We start from the raw sequence: 19,581 nt of genomic DNA on the forward strand, positions 1-19,581 counted from the left end.
CTGCAGGCCCAAGCAGAAGAACCTTTTGCTTTTTTCCCCTAGTACTTGGGTACAACTTGGGTATGTTATCTGACAGGCTTTTTTCAAAGTACGTCAGGAAGAAAGCAGATCCTGTTTTATTGACATTTAATCTTACTATTCCTGTAGATTTACTCAAAAAACTTCTTTTTGTTTGTTCTTTGATTTTTCGAGACAGGGTTTCTCTGTGGCTTTGAAACCTGTCCTGGAACTAGCTCTTGTAGACCAGGCTGGCCTTGAACTCACAGAGATCCATCTGCCTCTGCCTCCCAAATGCTAGGATTAAAGGCGTGCGCCACCACCACCCTGGCTTCAAGGAACTTTTTTTTTTTAATGATACAAGTATGAACAGTACCGCAGCTGGGCACCATTCTGAGCTTAACCAGGCTGGCCTCTGCTGTTGTTTGAAAGGTCATGGAGGCCGAGCAGACCAAGACAAGGAGTGAGCTGGTACACAAGGAGACAGCAGCCAGGTACAATGCAGCCATGGGCCGTATGCGGCAGCTGGAGAAGAAACTCAAGCGGGCCATCAACAAATCCAAGTAAGTCTGGGCACATCCTTGCCTGGGTGGGAGCGGCTCTCTTCTGCAGCTGCTCCCCCTGTTATGTACCGTTACTGAGGGATTGTCTGGAGCTTGCTGCCTAGCGCCCTGTGCCCCTGTAGTCACATGTGACACCCCATAGTACTCCTGCTGCTGCCGCTGCCATGAGCAAGGATGCTGGCAGGAAACAGGAGATGACACGGGAAAAGGAAATTCCAAAGCAAACCATTATTTGGCCTATAGATTATGCTTTCGGGAGCTTGCTTTGTATGCTTGGCTTTGTAGCTGATGGTGTGGACTGGACAGGCCCTGTCCCTCAGTTTACCTGTCAGCACCATGGGGGTGAGTTCTGCTCATCATTCATGGTCTCTATGGGTCAATGAAGTAGCTGATGAAATACTACAAGTTAGGGTAGCAGTGGGTGCTTTCCCCAAACTCTTCTCCGTGACACCCTCCTACATGTGGACAAAGTAACAATCAGTGGGAAGCACAGCTGGGAAGACCGGGTCCCTTACTTCATTCACTGGGCCTTTGAGAGAAAGAGCGAGCCAGAACTGGGACAGAGAGCATGTGCTAAACTACTGGTTATCTGCTCGTCCTGAGACTGGACAGCTAGAAGCTTGACAGAGAACCAGGGTTCAGGTAAGTAGGGGAAGGCGTTATTAAAGGAAGAGGTGGAGCCTCTGTGTTCTGTACGCCCCATGCCGTCTCCTGGGCTTGCCTCTGCTTTCTGCCTGCTCCCTACAACACACACACACACACACACACACATCCATGCATCAGAGAAAACGCTTTGTTTGCCACTGCACTTCCAGGGGACACAGCTGGGAGAGGTGGTGAGGGACCCTGGAAAGCCCTTCCCTCCCCTATTGCAGAGGGGAAGTCTCCGTGCTTGCTTTGTCTGGTGTGAATATGTGGAGTTTAAAGTCCATGGTGCCTTCTGTACACCCCTCTCACATTGGACCTGCTCACTCATGACTAACCTGTTAAGGAAATAAACTCCTGTGGCCACTCTGCCAGCCTCTCCAGATGCTTCTGATGACTCCTGTCTGCTTGTGAGACTAAACATCAGTCTGTGATTTCCATGGAATGGCTCCAGGGGCTCTAGTGCCTTCCCCTCCTGCTTTGGTCACACCTGCTTCCCTTGTTCATCTTTGACAAGTTCCCCTTTCCTTCACTTGGGAATCTCATACACCTCCCACACTTTCTCTGCACCTTGGCTGGGCTGATATCCACCCCCATTTAACCACTTATACCCACATTTCAGATTTTCCTTACACACCAAAGAGGTCCTCCAATGTATCGTCATCAGCAATTACAGAGGCAGGACATAGGAATTTGACGGACGAGAAATAGCTCAGACACCAAAGTTGCTATAAAGTGCCAACTTCCTGTCTGACCCAAAGTCCAGGGGTCTTCTCTCTCTCCTTGCCTGTAACCTGGTTAGCTCACCAACACCTAGCCTTAATCACTGTACAAGAGGACGGATCTGAGGTTGAGGAAGTGGTGGTCCTGCTATACCCAGCTGACAGGGAGTGGTATTGCTTTCTTCTATAGCTGGTCCCAGCGGAGGAAGCGTTTTCAGCAGCCTGTTCCTCAGTCCCATCTTCTTTATTGGTCAGTAGACCCAAGCAGTCTCCTATGGTAAAAGGAACCAGGATGCAAGGTTTCGAAAGTTTTGAAATGGGAACGAAGAGGCCTTGGGTGAGCCAGGAGCTCTGCTGGTGTCTGTCGCTGCCATGGCCTGACTAGCTGTAGCGGATTTATCAATAGGAGTTGACCATAAGATCATATTCTTACCATTTCTTCCTGTCTTCTGCAGGCCTTATTTTGAGCTCAAGGCAAAGTACTATGTGCAACTCGAGGTACGTGTGACCTTGGATTTGTCACTGTTTTGTGTCCTGTCCGCCCCCACTCAACTCTAGTGTGGTGCAGGCCTTTGAATGACCCATGTAAGAGGAGGACAAGGAAACATGTTCCTCCACCTCAGTACTCAAGAGGTCTTGGGCGTTGTGTGTCGTCTGGAGCTATTTGCCGCTCACTGCTCACTGAATGGTACTAACTTATTTGATCTTGGTGTGAGTGCCTAAGACAAGTGGTCCCGGAAACTTCTGTAGTAGAGTTCCCAGGCTCTCCATCTACTTCCAGAACCTTTGGGGGATTGGATCAGCAGTCTACACTGGAAGTGGCTCTACAGGTGATTTCAAATATGGGGCCAAGAACTTGCCTGTGACCTTCCCTGAGGGCTACATTCCATTAATAGCTGTTTCTGCATATTTTCGAGTCACGTAGACCGGTGTTGAGATGATAGTCATTTTCTTTTTTTGGAGCCTGTCCTGGAACTAGCTCTTGTAGACCAGGCTGGTCTCGAACTCACAGAGATCCGCCTGCCTCTGCCTCCCGAGTGCTGGTGCGCCACCACCGCCCGGCTGATAGTCATTTTCTTTACAGTGAATGGTTAGCCACAATAAAAGTAACTGGATCCTCCTTAGATCATGTCTTGGGTGTTCTAGAAAGTTCTGTTGTAGTCATCTGTAGTCCCTCTCTCAATGGGGATATACAGAGCCCCTTTGGCTTACCAGATCCTCCATCTTCCCAATCAGCAACTGAAGAAGACAGTGGATGACCTTCAGGCCAAGCTGGCCCTGGCAAAAGGCGAGTATAAGGCAGCCCTGAAGAGCCTGGAGAGGATCTCAGACGAGATCCACGAGCGCCGGCGTTCCAATGCCATGGGGCCTCGGGGCTGTGGCGTGGGGGCTGAGGGAAGCAGCATATCAGTGGAGAAGCTGTCTGGGAGCAGACCTGAGCCTGATGCCATCTCTGGTGAGTCTGGCCAGCGGGGACCACACAGCATATGTGATCTGCTTTCAGGGCCCTCTTGTCCCACAGGCCCTGTCTTTTGCCCATCACTAAAGAATTGGAGAGTTGGGCAGCCCTGCAGGCTATCTGGTAATTTCTCATGATTTGTGGGACACTATGTTTGTCGGATTGCTACTGAATGTTAGCATTCCATGACCAAGTAGGTTTGGGAAATGTTCCAGCTCTATCCTTACCCTTCTCAGAAAGTCTAAGTTCACTTTAGAATGTTCACGACTTTAAGACGTTCTGAGGGAAGATTAAAAGGGACTTGGGATCCAGATCTGATTCAGACCCCACTCTACCATGGCATGGAGTGGGCTAGCTGGGGTCTTGGTGTATTAGCTGTGTGAAGGGGATAGTGTTTTCTCCGCTGAGTAGAGTGGTCAGGAGGGTTGTGAGAAGTGACACCTAGCAGCTCTCCCTGGGGTCTGAAGCACATGGGTCTCTTCTGTCCAAGGATATCCTGTGCAGATAGAATAGAGGACTGACCTAGTTTCTGTTAATCAAGAAAGCTACCCTGTGACAGTGAACACTTTGCAGCTTCTCTTTTCCTGTGGAATAATCCATTGTGGCTCTTTTAGGCACCTTCCTCAGCAATTCTTTTTTCTTTTCCTTATTAGTATTATTTTTAAAAATAATTTGTGTATGAGTTTTTCCTACATGTATCACGTATACCACATTCTTGCTTGGTGTTAGGATACTAGATACTCTGGAATTACAGTTGTGAGCTCCCATGTGGGTGCTGGAAATCAAGCCTGGGTCCTCTGGAAAAGCAGCAGGTGCTCTTAACCACTGAGCCCTCTCTAGACCCATCCTCAGTAATTCTTGAAGGCCATCAACAAAGGTTGAATTGCCAGGTTGAAGGGAAATGAAACTATAATGTAATCAATAGCTATGAATGAGTTGCTTTATATCACTTCATTAATCCTGTACGTAGAGCATTTGAGCAGTCAGGTAGCTTGACAAGGCCACACAGTCAACAGTGGGGTCCGGATCTGAATTCAGTCTGTCTCAAGCAGTATAGTACTTATAGCAACCCTCTCTGGAATGCTAGAAGATCATTTTTAAAGACGCTATAGGCATAATGAGAACTAGGAAGGATCTTAAAGCGAAAATGCAGGCTGAGAGGCTCTGAAAACAAGAATGGTGTGTCTCTGAGCCTTGGTTATTCTGGTTCACAAACAGGCACATCCAGAACACTGTAAATGAGTTGTTCTTTGTTGCAGACAGTGGTTTAGGCAGGCTTATGAGATCAAAAGTTACTACAGACATACATTCCATGCAGAGTTGCCCTTTCCAGCAGCAACTGCTGCTTATGCTGGAAGGAAAACCTTCAGTCTTCATTGTAAGATTGCCTCCGTAGGACACATCACAAAGGGCTAGTGTCTAAAATTTATCTTCCCTTTTCTTCAGTGCTGGGAAGTGAAATCAGGCCTTTGTATATGCTAGATATGTGCTTTACCCTAGCTATCCTTTCTCTAGGTAGCACCTGCTGGCATAAAATTATAGAGCAGGAGTTAATTTTATTTCTAGAACACTGACTTTCTATGGGACCTAGCAGGAGGCGAGTCAGAAGGCTCAGGACAGTTGCAGAACCTGCACCTCATGCTGTGGGACTGCCTGCCTGCCAGCAGAGAGCTTGTCTGCAAGCCTTTAGGGACCTGGGCTACTTGTTAGCAGGCTCCGTGTGATGGATGTTCTCACCCCACAGTGGCTTCCGAAGCCTTTGAAGACGACAACTGCAGCAACTTAGTGTCTGAAGACGACTCAGAAACTCAGTCTGTGTCCAGCTTTAGTTCAGGACCAACAAGTCCATCTGATATGCCTGACCAGTTCCCTGCAGTGGCAAGGCCTGGCAGCTTGGATCTGCCCAGCCCCGTATCCCTGTCTGAATTTGGAATGATGTTTCCAATACTGGGCCCTCGAAGTGAATGCAGTGGGGCCTCCTCCCCTGAATGTGAGGTGGAACGAGGTAAGTTCGACCCCTGGCACTCTGCCTGGCCAGCTTCAATCGTTACAGAATTTAGGCCCCGAGTCTCTCCTAAGAAAAATCCCCAGGCTGGAGAGATGGCTCAGAGGTTAAGAGCATTGCCTGCTCTTCCAAAGGTCCTGAGTTCAATTCCCAGAAACCACATGGTGGCTCACAACCATCTGTAATGAGATCTGGTGCCCTCTTCTGGCCTGCAGGCATACACACAGAATATTGTATACATAATAAATAAATAAATAAATGTTTAAAAAAAAAAATCCCCTTGGCAGGTTCCTGCTAGAGAGGTTTGCTTCCTAACTCCAAAGTAAGGAGAGTAAATCTCATCTTAGGATACACACTAAGGGATAAATACAGTGTGTTATCTAATGCTGGAGAGCCCCTGAGATGCATGGTGGGTGGCAGTGGGAATCGTAGAGGGCTTAGGGGGCTGGAACTGTCAGCTCCCATTCGGCAACCTTTGTATCTCTACAGGAGACAGAGCGGAAGGGGCTGAGAATAAAACGAGCGACAGAGCCAACAACAACCGTGTTCACGGCAACAGTGGTGGTGGCAAGGGCAGGAGCCAAAGCAGCACATCCCGTGAAGGCCAGGCCTTGGAAACCCGTATGAAGCACCTCTCCCTACAGTGCTCAAAAGGAAGAGATGAGATTATCGCTGACATAAAAATGGTGCAGATTGGCTGACTCACCCAGGGCTACGGCCCATGTGCAAATCACATTCATACATGAAACTTGAGGAACATCGTGCCAATATTCATTTAACATAAGCCAGATAGTATGCATTTACTCTAAACTGCACTAACCAAGTTTCACTGACCTTGAGGGCTGAAGCATTTCCCTCTGGTAAGAGCTCTTGGGCTGGTATTTTTCAGAGCAGAGCCATCACAGGTAAACTGTGACCAGGGTCACAGCCTTTATGGAACGTTCCCTTGTAGCGGCAGTGTAGAAGCAATAACTAGTTTCTGTGAAAGAAGCCGAGCCAGGAGGGAAACTGGACACTTAACCAGAATGGGGTCACCAGCCTACATCTCTATCCCTCTATTTGGGGAAACTGAGATGTTCTCGCCATTATATCACAGGGCACCAAAATAATTTTAAAACTCACACAAACAGAAACTCAAGTGTTCAGAACACATTGTTTTGACCCAGTGAAATCTCAAAAACAATGCCAAGAACACAATTTCATTTTCATCACCTCTGCTGCACAGGGAGGGATTTTTTTAAAAAAGCATGTCTTCTGGGACACCCATTATAACCATTTCCTAGAAAAGGTACCATGAACTGCACTTTTTGGGGGTGGGAAAGGTGACTGAATGCCAATGGGGATGGGGAATGAGGGAGCAGGGACATAGCATATGGGGTTTGTGGTTGCAGGAGGTTTACAGCCTAACTTAGCCTGCCAGCCGAGGGGGTTTATTCTAGAAGTGCATGCCACTGTTCTATCTACTGAGACTATTTAAGGTTTATGCTGCACCTAGTATTCTTTAGAGGGAGTAGGCATGTGCTGGCAGGGGCTGGGAAATAGAAGCAGTGGATGTTATGCCAATAGTAGTATGTTTAGACTCTTAGTGTTTATACTTATGCATATTTAGGGCACTGTATTTTATTTGTCCTGTTTTATCGATTTGGCTTTTCTGAAGAAAGCAACCCCATTTCAAATTGTCTTTTAATTATTTCACAGCTTGTATATTTTAGCCATGTGTGTATAGCTTCATACAATAGTGATTTCTTCTTTTTTATTGATGGATACAGTATCCTAATTACAAGGTTATTTTGTACTTGTTTTAATACCTTGAGGGTAATAAAAACTAAGAAAACTTTGTGACTTCTGAAAGCCACTGTTGTGTGTCGTCCACTCTGGGATGTCCCTTGCTTTGTTAAGAAGGACCATGGGATGCTGTGGCCCTCTGCTCTCATCCTGGTAGTTTAAGCTCAAAATCCTAAGGTCTGAATTAGAATTCCACCTTTGGTGTTACGAAGGGGAGCACCAAGAAGAGACAGAGGCAGGCAGCCACAGGCCCAAGAAAAGAGGGTCTCTGCTTCACTGGTCAGTGTAGTCTCCTGGGGATGGCCGGGGTGGGGAGCTACAATCCTGCAGTACAGGTTCACCTGACGAGTACTGGATTTTAATGTCTATGCTACACTGAAATGTGTTGTGGGAGGACATCCTAGTTAGCTTTGCCCTTTACTGTTAGTCCCTCTCACATTACCTCAGGGCTGTTTACAGCTGTGTACTCTAATGTTCAGGATCCACCACAGGATCAAGTACCTGTCACCCTGAATGTTGGTCCTGACATCTGCCTTCTAAGTTGGAGTCACATGGTAAAATCTCGTGAGTATTTATGGCAGATGGATTTTGTGTTGGGAAGCATAGCACTATATCCCTTACTTGAGCACTGGGGCTTCATAATCTGGCTTCTCCCCACTCCATCAGCCTGCCACCTGCTTGTCTTCTACATCAGGAAGGGAATGCATGAATGACCTCTGACCCTGGCTCCTGTCTCATCACTTCCTCTCACGTGTCCCACTACAACAGTGTGCCATCACTGTTATTTTGACTTTTTTACTCTTGTTCGTCTTTATGGTCACCATGTCTGAAATTCAGCTACTAATTTCAGTTTTTTGGCCCTCTTTGGCTTTTTTTTAAAATATTTATTTATTTATTATGTATACAATATTCTGTCTGTGTATATGCCTGAAGGCCAGAAGACGGCACCAGACCTCTTTACAGATGGTTGTGAGCCACCATGTGGTTGCTGGGAATTGAACTCAGGACCTTTGGAAGAGCAGGCAATGCTCTTAACCACTGAGCCATCTCTCCAGCTCCCCCTCTTTGGCTTTTTTTTCCCCTAAGGTGACCACAAACCATATGCTACTAATTTTAGGATGTCACCTTTTCTGGAGAATTTTCTTTTTTGTGTCAAGGGGGAGTTTCTTGAAGCTCAACATCTATGCATGTACTGAAATGAGATAACCTGAGCCATCCCCTCCTCTTACTAGCAATTTCTAATTTTTCCATTGTGTCACCTTCCTACAACACAGATCCAACTGTCAATTCCAGTCTGCTGTCCCCACATAGAAAGCAGCTGGGCTGCAGGATTGTAGGAATAGTGCCTACACTTGATTTCTCCATGGAGCTTCTTACAGGAATCAATACTGTTTACATATAGGTCTTCTCCACTGGGTTTTGTTTTTGTGCTGTTGGGGACTGAACCCAGGACCTTGGGCATACTAAGTGCTGTGCCAATGAGCTGCCTCTCAGCCTTCTATTAGGTTTTTTAATGCAAAAATTAACCCTTATCTTCACATTTCAAGTTTATATGGCTAAATCAAAAGTCCTAAGAGTTTAGTTAAGTAAAATTTCATTGATAAATACCTTCCAACTACTGAATTAAGATATCCTTGAAGCACAGGCCTTTAATCCCAGCACTCAGAAGGCAGAGGCAGGCGGATCTCTGTGAGTTGGAGGCCAATCTGGACAGGCTCCAAAGCAACACAGAAACCCTGTCTCAAAACTTACAAAAAAAAAAAAAATCGTGGAAGCATGTATTTTCAATATACATCTGTCTTTTACAAAAAGCACAGTAGATTAACTCAAATCAAGTTCTGGAGGTTAAACTATATAATTTCCATAAGTATAAATATTTTATTTCAATTAAAGGCAGTAGAAATAGTTTTGATAATTATAAAGTAGAGACAATAACAGATCCCATCCTATTTTTCAGAATTTTAAAATCTTGAGCATCATTCTGCATTGTTATGTAAACAAATGGGAATTTATACAACACTAATTCCTGGTAACTCACTTTTTATGAATGCTGTATAACTCGATCACCACATACTAAAGTCTCAAGGACTCTCCAAATTCCTGTTATGAAAGCACAAACTACGTAGCAGTTTAAAACTCTATACACTAAACTTTAACATTTCCAGTCTCAGATTACTACATTTCACCAACCTAAGAATTAAAAAATGGCAACAATAAATATACCTCAGTTCTCTCTCTACAATGAATGATGTATCTAACACTGAGAACCTTCATTCTTAAGCCTGAGCATCTTCATACTAAGCTAAATGGTACTTTTTAAAGCTTTATTCTTTCATGACATCTAGGCAACAAACATTTAAACACACAATGGAAAATTCAAATTAGTTATAATGGCATGATTCATTTGGTAATTAGTTGCCTCAGATGTATGGTGGGATTCAACATGAACAGGTTAAACGTGCTCTGTAAAAATGGGAAACATAATGTAAGGATTTCAAAATACTAAAATAACCTGCTCTTGCACTCAGTGGATCTGTGGCCCTTGTTGTCCTCATCTTGTTTCAGTTCCTTTGTCCTGTTAGCAAAAGCGTCTCACAGTGATAGCTGAATCTAATCTGTAATCATATATAATTTTTATACAAAGTTAGCCCCTAAATACATGCCAACTCTGTATGCACAAAACCATGTAAACAGTACCTGTAAGATTAAGGTAATTCTATGTACAGTTCCTAGCAAACAGCATGACAAGTACCAGATTTCACTGTAGCATGTCTTTGAATTCCATTCTGATGGTTTACCATCATAATTTGTCTCTGTCTGAAGAGCCGATGACTACAAAATATAGAATCCAGTAATAGCTGAGACTTCTTTATCACTGGAGTTGTGTTGTCTTGATGGGGACAGTACTATTAAAGTCCAAGAAAAAAGGTCCTTCTTGTTTAGGCAAAAAAGTACTTGGGATGATATTAAAGATTCCAGCAGGTATATTTTCCAATTCTAAGTAGCAAAATCCACACCTATATTGAAGGAAAATGAGAATAAGGTTATTATGTGACCATAATGTCACATAAAGTGTACACTGAACACAAAATGCCACTGTTACCTATAGTCACCACTAGATTTCCTCTGAAAGCCATGAGGACCAGGATCTCCCGTTATGGAAACTGCTACCACCTCAAATCCAACACTGTATTGCCTGGTATTAGAAATCAAACAGCATTGCTATGTTAGTAAACAGTTTAAAAGACACTGCAAGCTATTAAAGTATGTATGTGTGTGTGCTCCACCAACAAGAAAGCACCCCAAAACTCTGCATACTGTTTTTACTCACAATTTCTATCTAGTTTTAAAATGGAATCCATAAAGACTAATAATGCATCAAGCTTACCTTAACACAGACTTTTGCTTTTTGTGACAAGGTCTCAGAAAGTAACCCTGACTGTCCCAGAATTCACTATGTAGACCAAGCTGGCCTCGAACTCAGATCTCTCTGCCTCTGCCACCTGAGTGCTGAATTAAAGGCATTGTGCCATCACTCCCAGCTAGATTTTTTTTTTAAACTACAGGCTCCCCAGGGAATAATATAAAAGATAAAACATCATTTAACATAAATTTCTAGATGAAAGACTGTCGTTGTAACTGACAGAAAACCCTACAGAACAGAAGAAAGCCCTCAAAATCTAAATTCACAGAATAGTTAGTATGTGACTCATATGGCATTCCAAGACACACTCATTCACAGAGAAAAAAATGCTGAACTGCATTTCATACCAGATATCATCTGTATTATATTCTAGAAGTTACTGTTTACTTTTAACATCTAGTCTGTAATCTAGAACTAACTTTTAGGCCTGGTGTGAGTTAGGTGAAGTTACTGTCATACATGGACACTTACTCAGGGCTGACCTCCCCTTTATAATGCTGTAACTATCAAAAATACTTTGCCTATGCTTGCATGGATTTGTTTCCAAATGTTGTTCCTTTAAGATCAGTTTTAATATATCCTCATTAATTTAAAACTAAGGATTCTAAGTTGTAAAAACATAGCTCAGTGCTAGAGTGGTTGCTGACAAACACAAAGCCCTAGGGTCATCTGCAGCACGAAAAGGAAAAAAAAAGGCAGCTAGGAATCACAAACCTTGGTCCTCTCAGTTCAATCAGTAACGGTCCAGTTTTATCTATATGGAACTGGTAGATGGGGTTATTTTTGTGAGTCTCCTGAAAATTTCCACATCCTCCAGCACTCTGACCACTCCACTTTCCATTAATCTATAAAATAAAGTTTGTCATAACAAAATTTCACATTCTGATTCCACCATAGTTTTAGTATGTTTCTCCAATCTTTGTCACTGACAGCCTGTCCTCCTTCAGCCGTTGCTTTACTATACTCTGCCTCTCACTCAGTTAAATTGTTCTCACTACCAGGAATTCTCCTTAGACTCTTCTGCATATTTATTTTACCCACACTGCAAACTATTTTCAAATTCTTTTTCAATTCATCTAAGTGGACTTCTGATAAGCAAGGCTATCCTAATCCTGTCTCTAGAATTACTTTTATTCTATTTCCATAGAAACAATGTTGCTCACTGATCTTTTATTCTAACCAAAATAAGCAAACACTTTTTCCCTTTATTTCTGTAAAATCCCAGGAAGTGTTTTATTTTTTTTGGTTTTTTCGAGACAGGGTTTCTCTGTGGTTTTGGAGCCTGTCCTGGAACTCCCTTTGTAGACCAGGCTGGTCTCGAACTCACAGAGATCCGCCTGCCTCTGCCTCCCGAGTGCTGGGATTACAGGCGTGCGCCACCACCGCCTGGCCCCAGGAAGTGTTTTAATGGCAGTGAAATGGATTTCTTTTTTTTTTTTTTTTTTTTTTTTTTTTAGAGACAGGGTTTCTCTGTGGCTTTGGAGCCTGTCCTGGAACTAGGTCTGTAGACCAGGCTGGTCTCGAACTCACAGAGATCCACCTGCCTCTGCCTCCCGAGTGCTGGGATTAAAGGCGTGCGCCACCATCGCCCGGCCGAAATGAATTTCTAAAAAGCTAAAAAAAAAAAAAAATGAGATTACAACCCACAGACTTTCTTACCCGTTTTGATAAGGTATATGGTGAAGGGATCTTCGAAAAAGTAAAGCTGCACGCTGAATATACCTAGATTTAAAAACATGGTAAGGCCCACCAAAAATTATTCTGAGAAACATCACATGAATGAATCACAATGATTAAGGGAATACACTGGATCTATTCTACGGCTAAAATACCAGTTGGGATCAAGTCAGACTTAAGTAACCAGAGGATTAAGTAACCAGAACTAGAGGATTCTGGCTTAGTCTGTTACTGTGTATGACTCAGGACAATTTTACCAGCCTTAGCTTCTGCAACTGGGGAACGAAGAGGCAGGCGGGTTTCTGTGAGTTCAAGGCCAGCCTGGTCTACAGTAAGAGCTAGATCCAGGATAGGCCCCAAAGATACAGACAAACCCTGTCTCAAGAAAAAAAAAGACATTCCATTCAAATTGAACTTCTTATATCTGACAAACAAATCTATGTACAACTGTCGAAGGACAGTTACCTTTGAAGCAATATAAGTAAACAGTTGAAAACTGTTTTCTTTGAACTTGAAATTCTCAAGTTTTACAGGTGTATGCTGCCATCATTGTACCCTACTGAAAGCTGCCATTTAATTGCACTTATTAATTCAATATACCACATTATCTCAGGAATAAACCATCACTATGAAAATGTGTTTACTTAAAATGTTATTCAAAGTAAAGTACAACTTACATTTTTACAGAAAGCATAATTATTTAATAAACATACAAAACAAAATGATTTTCAGAAATAATTCTTTTCTCTAGCACTTTAGAAGCTGAGGTCAGAGTATATGAATTCAACACCAGCCTGTACTACATAGTGACCTTGAAGCCATACAGCAAGACTATCTCAAATGGCCCCACTTATAAAGCAGAACATGGCGTAGACCCTCATTACTGTATTTTGTCACTGCGTGGTGGTTCATGGTGAATTTCTTACCCGGACTGTGTAATGAATTGTGTTCTGTTTCTCATACTGAGAAACCACTAAGGTAAAGGTGTGAGTCCCGGGCGTGGTCAGCTTTATCTTAGTCAGGTAATGAGGACTGTTGATCCGAATCCCATCAATGTATGGAGGTGGGTCAGCTGCACACATATCGAGTTTATAGAAAAGATTTTCAGAGCCAGCATTAGCTTTCTTGGAGGTTAACATTTTTTTAAAGACATAAAAAGTTATATAAAGACATCTATTTAGCCCCACCCCAGAACTAAATAAACCTTGGAGGATGTTAAATTAGTTTCTTAAAGTCCCTCTTAACTACTAATCTTATCTTCCTTTCACTAATGATTTAGTGGAGCTTTTTACAAAGGGGGTTTTCTTAACAGTGATTTGTGTGTGTGCACATGTGGAGGTCAGGGGTAATGAGGGAGTCAGTCTCCCCTTCCACCATATGGATTACAGGGACTGAATTCAGGTTGTCAAACTTGGCAGCCAACACCTTTATCCACTGAGCTATTTCAACAGCCCATGGACTAAGTTTTTAATCTGTGTCTGTTTATTTTGTTAATGGAGAGCAAAAATACCTGATTTAGTGTGATGAAAATAAAACTGTAACCCTAGAAGTATCCTGAAAAATCACTACACATAAAAGAGGGAACACTGTTTAACTAAAAAACAACAAAAAAAACCCTTTAGTTTTAAAAGTAAAGGGGGTAATAAAATGCATTTGATATTATAAAGCCATATAAAATTTTCATGCATGGAAATTATTTTTTTTTTTTAGTTATATAATCAACATTTGAAAACAGCTAGTTTGACTTGATGACCACTGGACCTTATGTGTCATGCCAATTTCAAAACTGAGATACTGACTACTAAGGTTTAGTGCCTTCTATAACCAGTGTAATGGTGAAGAATTCATATTTTCCTTTAAGACTGAACAAAGAAAAACATGAACTCATTCTGATCCTCTCTAGAGCTACCTTTCGGACTGGCCTGTTCTTGTCAAGGTCAACAATGACTACCAGATGTTAAGTCCAACTATATCTTCTCTGACCTCTCAGACAGCAGGAAATAGGTGTCCTCATTTTTCTCTTGGAATACCTCCTCTGCTTAGGTTCTATCAAACCTCACTGTATCATCTATTGTTTCATCAAGCATCCTGATCAAGTTTTCCAGTAAATAGTGCCAACTCCTTTGCCCAGCCTCAAGATGTATGAGAACCTAAGGGTCAGTCCTGGGTATTCAGCTCTATCTACAGCCCTCTCCAAAAATGATCTGTACAGTACAGGCTTCAAATGCTACCTATATGCCTCTGCATCAGTTTGCACCTCAAGTCCTTAACCTGCCTTATATCCCCGCTCAGAAATCAAGTGCCCACTTGGCATCCTAACCTAGAAGTCATATTACCTCAAATTTAACAAGCCAAAAATTAACACCTGATTTTACTCTATAACATAAATCTGCTCCCTCCTTGCATCTGACCAATTCTTATCTGTCTTAGTAACTATTACATCTGATTCCAGGGTCCTTACTGAAACACATATCTGTCCTCCTTACCTTACACTACAACAACAAGTTCAAACCATCATTTCTCAAGTAAAATTGCTTCATTTTGGGCTGTAACTAATAAAGAAACTCAATGCTTTTTAAACCCAAGCCATGTCATCTTCCCTCTGTTCTCTTTTGGGCGGTTTGTAGACTTTTGCACCTCTTAGAAATCAAGTTCTGGTGGTATGTGCAAGAACATATAAACCCAAGTTCCAAGAATCTCAAAATTAAAAACAAGACCTAAATACCCAATCTGTTTTGCTATTTTATTAGCCTAACAGCATAATCATTATTGATTTCTACATGCCACCTATATACAAGTCTTTCCTTTCCAACTCAATTCTATAAATAAGAACTTTCAATGTCTGCTCAGCAGAACTTACCTGGGTAATAAACTTTCTTGCCATCAGTCTTGTACACAACCATTGTGATAAACTCACGGTTATTTGCAAAGTCATCCTAAAATCACAGAGAACGCAAGGTGGTTAGGAAAATGGACTCAGGATGTTCTCTATTCTAAATGCCTACTGAACTCATTTTCATTTTCTTTCTTTTTTTTTTTTTTTTTCCAAGACAGGGTTTCTCTGTGGTTTTGGAGCCTGTCCTGAAACTAGCTCTTGTAGACCAGGCTGGTCTCGAACTCAGAGATTCGCCTGCCTCTGCCTCCCAAGTGCTGGGATTAAAGGCGTGCGCAACCACCGCCTGGCTGAACTCATTTTCAAGAACACTTAGCTACTTAGTTCTATAGGAGCCATGCTTTTCTGAATAAATGACTATGTGAATGATTAAGATTACAGTAAACCTTCCTACAATCAAAACTAATGATCCAACATTTCCAAATCCCTTCCAGAATAGTCTAAGCTTACTATTCATAAATTCCAAAGTATGTATCAACCCTTATGTTCTCACTGAAAAGCAAGCTTCTCCTTCAGAGAAATCTGATTAAGACTTTAGTGCATAATTATAAGGGAACTGACCTGATAATAATTATATACCTGAGAAAACATTTCCTGACCACCTATATACATGGAACAGGCTAGTCATAAAGCTATGGCTCTAACAATTGTATTTGAAAGAATTTCTATGTGGTGAATGTGGCATTAGAAGGTATCCATACCTTGTCTGTTATGTGTCTACTAAGCAAAACCCAAACTGCAGCACCCCCTTGTGGACACTGCACCTCCAGTTTGTACTGGGGATTGTTGGCCAGGCTATAAGCATCTTTCACAGGTCCTTGTTTAGCATCCCAAGAACTAAAAGAAAAATTAACAAAAAGACAGCAATGATTAAATTTCCCATAAAGCTATTTTTACACTTTTTTTAAAAAAAATAATCTTTTTGGATACTTCATTATTTTATGTATAAGAATGTTTGGTCTGCATGTATCTTTGTGCATGTGTGTTTGGTGCCTGTGAAGATCAGAAGAGGGCATCAGATCCTCTGGAACTGGAGTTAACATGATTGTAAGCAACTATGTGGGTGCTGGAAATTTAACCTGGGTTCTCTACAAGACCAACAAGAACTCTTAACTGCTGAGCCACCTCTCTAGTCCACAACTAAACTTTTAAACACTACTTTAAAATGTTTCACTGGGCGGCAGTGACACAGGCCTTTAATCCCAGCATTTGGGAGGCAGAGGCAGGAGGATCTCTGTGAGTTCGAGGCCAGCCTGGTCTACAAGAGCTAGTTCCGGACAAGCTCCAAAGCCACAGAGAAAACCCTGTCTTGAAAAAATAAAACATAAAAGTGATGTGTTTCCTTCTGCATTGCTGGTACAATACAAACTGGTACAACCCCTTTGGATGTCATTGTGGCAATTTCTCAGAAAATTATGAAACAACCTTCCTCAAGACCCGATAATAACCACTTTTGGGTATATATCCAAAGGATGCTCAATCGTGCCACAAGGACATGGGCTCAACTATGTTCATAGCAGCTTTGTTTGTCATAGCAAGAACCTGGAAACAACCTAAATGCCCCTCAACCAAAGAATGATAAGGAAAATGAGGTACATTTACACAATGGAGTACTACATAGCAGAAAAAAATAACGACAGCTTGAATTTTGCAGGAAAATGGATGGAGCTAGAAAACATTATTTTGAGTGAGGTAACCCAGACACAGAAAGACAATTATCACTCAGAGGTGGTTTTTAAACATAAAGCAAAGAAAGCCAGCCTACAAACCACAATCCCAGAGAACTTGTTTAGACAACAATGAGGACACTAAGAGAGACTTACATAGAGCTAATCTACATGGGAAGTAGAAAGTAGAAAAAGACAAGATCTCCTGAGTAACTTGGGAGCATGGGGACCCTGGGGGAGGGTTTAAGGGGGGAGGGGAGAGGCAGGGAGGGAAGCAGAGAAAAATGTAGAGATCAATAAATACCAATAAAAAAAGAAAAAAGAAAAAAAAGTTATGTGCTTCAAATGCAAATAAACTTTCAAAGATTTTTTTATTAAGTATTGTTTTTTTTAATTATTTCAACTTTATTTTATATACATTGGTGTGAAGGTGTCAGATTCCCCCCTAGAATGGAGTTACAGACAGTTTTGAGCTACCATGTGGGCGCTGAGAATTGAACTCTGTCCTCTGGAAGAACAGCCAGTACTCTTAACCACTGAGCTATCTCTCCAGCCCTAATCAATTATTTTTCAAAACAGGGTTTCTCTGTATAGCCCTGGCTGTACTGGAACTCACTACGTAGACAGGCAGGCCTTAAAAGTGTGTACTACCATTGCTACGCATTAACTATCAGATTTTTTTTGTTTCATCCTTTAAAAAAGTTTTTGGTGTAATAAAGTAATATCGAAAGAATGTCTACTACAAATACCAAAAAGAGGGCCTGATGGTCCTTCTGAATTGATCACTGTATTTAAAATTTTTAATGTGGAGAATACACGCTGGAGAGACAGTTTGTGGTTAAGAGCATGTACTGCTCCTGTAGATGACCTGAGTTTAATTCCCAGAACCCATTTTGGGTGACTCAGAGTGGCCTGTAACTCCAGCTCCTGAGAACCCAACATCCATCCTCTTCTGGCTTCCCAGACACATGCACCCATTCTCATTTGCCACATAAATTTAAAAATTTTTAAATCTTTCAAATGTAGAGACTATTATGACGCATACTCTAAAATGTATAAAAACTTACCTGTGAATGCAAGTTGATTCTTTAAAAAGAGCTGGATTCCAACTCAAATACACTACATCATAATACTGGCAAAGATCATCCCAGGAAATCCAAAATATTCCTAAAAATGAAATGTCTTTGTTAATCTAAAACATATCTTAGCAATAAATAAGAAGACTCAGTGGTTAAGAGCACCTGGCTGCTCGGCAGAGAACCCAGATTCAATCCCAGCACCCACACAATGGCCCACAACTCTTTTTAACTCCAGTTTCAGTGATCCGTTTCCAAGGTCACCAAGCATACACATACTGTACAGATATACATTCAGGCAAAACGCCTACATATGTAAAAAAATAACAATTAAAAATTAGAAACTCTTGAGACAGGTCTATCTCATATTTATTTATTTGTTTGTTTGTTTTGTTGTTGTTTGGTTTTTTGAGACAGGGTTTCTCTGTAGCTTTGGAGCCTGTCCTGGAACTAGCTCTTGTAGACTAGGCTGGTCTTGAACTCACAGAGATCTGCCTGCCTCTGCCCCCAAGTGCTGGAATTAAAGGCATGTGCCACCACCTCCCAGTGGTCTATCTCATCTTGAAATGACATTAAAGGGCTGGAGAGCTCGAGATAGCAAATGTTAGTACTTGCTGCTCTAAGACCTGGATTTGGTTCCCAGCACCCACACAATGGCTCATACCCATGTGTAACCCTAGTTTCCAGGGAGTCCTCTTATGATTTCAGTAGAGACTGCACACATTTGGTGCACATACATACATACAGACAAAACACACACATAAAAGCAAGTAAAGGCTAGGGAGATGGCTTAGTCAGCAAAGTGCTTACTGCACAAGCATGAGGACCTGCACCCATCTCCAGCACCCATACAGAAGCTGGGCATGCCAGTGTGTGTATATATTCCCAGTACTGGGGAGGCAAAGACTGGAGGATCCTGGGGTCTTGATGACTAGCTAGGCTAGTCAATCAGTAAGCTCCTTGTTCAGCAAGACACCTTGTTCTCAAAAAGGTGGAGAGCAACAGAGAAAGATATTTGATATTGAGTTGTGACCTCCATTTGCACGCACACACAGGCACTCATACACACCTCCCAATCCCAAAATGGTATTAAAGTTACAAAGAGGTATTTACCATTATCTATTTTCTGAGCTGTTCGGGGATCAAAGTTTAAATACTTCTGTAATTCTGGGGTCCAGTTTTTCACATCATTTTCACTGTACCTTCCTTTCCAGCGTAAATGGCTCCAAGGGTTTTTCAATTGGATAAACCGCAGGCCCTATATTAAAAGACAAAACAAAACAAAAAGATTAAAAGCAAAAGATAACATTAAATTGAAAGAGATTTACCATGTTATAATCTTCTTAGAATAAACTTCATTACTTATCAAATATCAATTCTTTTTTTTAAATATTTATTTATTTATTATGTATACAATGTTCTGTCTGTGTGTATGCCTGTATACAATGTTCTGTCTGTGTGTATGCCTGCAGGCCAGAAGAGGGCACCAGACCTCATTATAGATGGTTGTGAGCCACCATGTGGTTGCTGGGACTTGAACTCAGGACCTTTGGATGAGCAGGCAATGCTCTTAACCCCTGAGCCATCTCTCCAGCCCCTCAAATAGCAATTCTTAATTTACAGCAATATTTTCTAAAAGGGGAGCATAAAGGAGTAGAAATTTCTGCT

General features: G+C 42.0%; 2 protein-coding genes across 4 annotated transcripts in view; one reads left to right on the plus strand and one right to left on the minus strand.

Annotated features, from left to right (window-relative positions):
• The window catches only part of Sh3bp5 (SH3 domain binding protein 5), a 73,003-nt gene extending 65,760 nt beyond the window's left edge, over nt 1-7,243 (plus strand). For both annotated transcript variants that reach the window (XM_005348719.2, XM_013346925.1), the window contains 5 exons: nt 430-560; nt 2,383-2,425; nt 3,164-3,383; nt 5,131-5,391; nt 5,881-7,243. In XM_005348719.2, the coding sequence (XP_005348776.1) occupies nt 430-560; nt 2,383-2,425; nt 3,164-3,383; nt 5,131-5,391; nt 5,881-6,092 (867 nt within the window). In that variant the 3' untranslated portion in view covers nt 6,093-7,243. The remainder of the gene's footprint in view (nt 1-429; nt 561-2,382; nt 2,426-3,163; nt 3,384-5,130; nt 5,392-5,880) is intronic.
• A 1,791-nt stretch (nt 7,244-9,034) lies between these two features.
• Nucleotides 9,035-19,581, minus strand: part of Capn7 (calpain 7) — a 40,500-nt gene continuing 29,953 nt past the window's right edge. The window contains exons 13-21 of one of the 2 annotated variants that reach the window (XM_005348720.2): nt 19,027-19,171; nt 17,905-18,004; nt 15,872-16,007; nt 15,138-15,213; nt 13,204-13,349; nt 12,260-12,322; nt 11,315-11,445; nt 10,280-10,372; nt 9,035-10,193 (exon numbers count right to left, since the gene is read on the minus strand). In XM_005348720.2, the coding sequence (XP_005348777.1) occupies nt 10,049-10,193; nt 10,280-10,372; nt 11,315-11,445; nt 12,260-12,322; nt 13,204-13,349; nt 15,138-15,213; nt 15,872-16,007; nt 17,905-18,004; nt 19,027-19,171 (1,035 nt within the window). In that variant the 3' untranslated portion in view covers nt 9,035-10,048. The remainder of the gene's footprint in view (nt 10,194-10,279; nt 10,373-11,314; nt 11,446-12,259; nt 12,323-13,203; nt 13,350-15,137; nt 15,214-15,871; nt 16,008-17,904; nt 18,005-19,026; nt 19,172-19,581) is intronic. The other variant, XM_026779783.1, reaches the window with a different exon arrangement.

The sequence above is a fragment of the Microtus ochrogaster genome, chromosome 6, assembly GCF_000317375.1.
Source record: "Microtus ochrogaster isolate Prairie Vole_2 chromosome 6, MicOch1.0, whole genome shotgun sequence".
NCBI lineage: Eukaryota > Metazoa > Chordata > Mammalia > Rodentia > Cricetidae > Microtus > Microtus ochrogaster.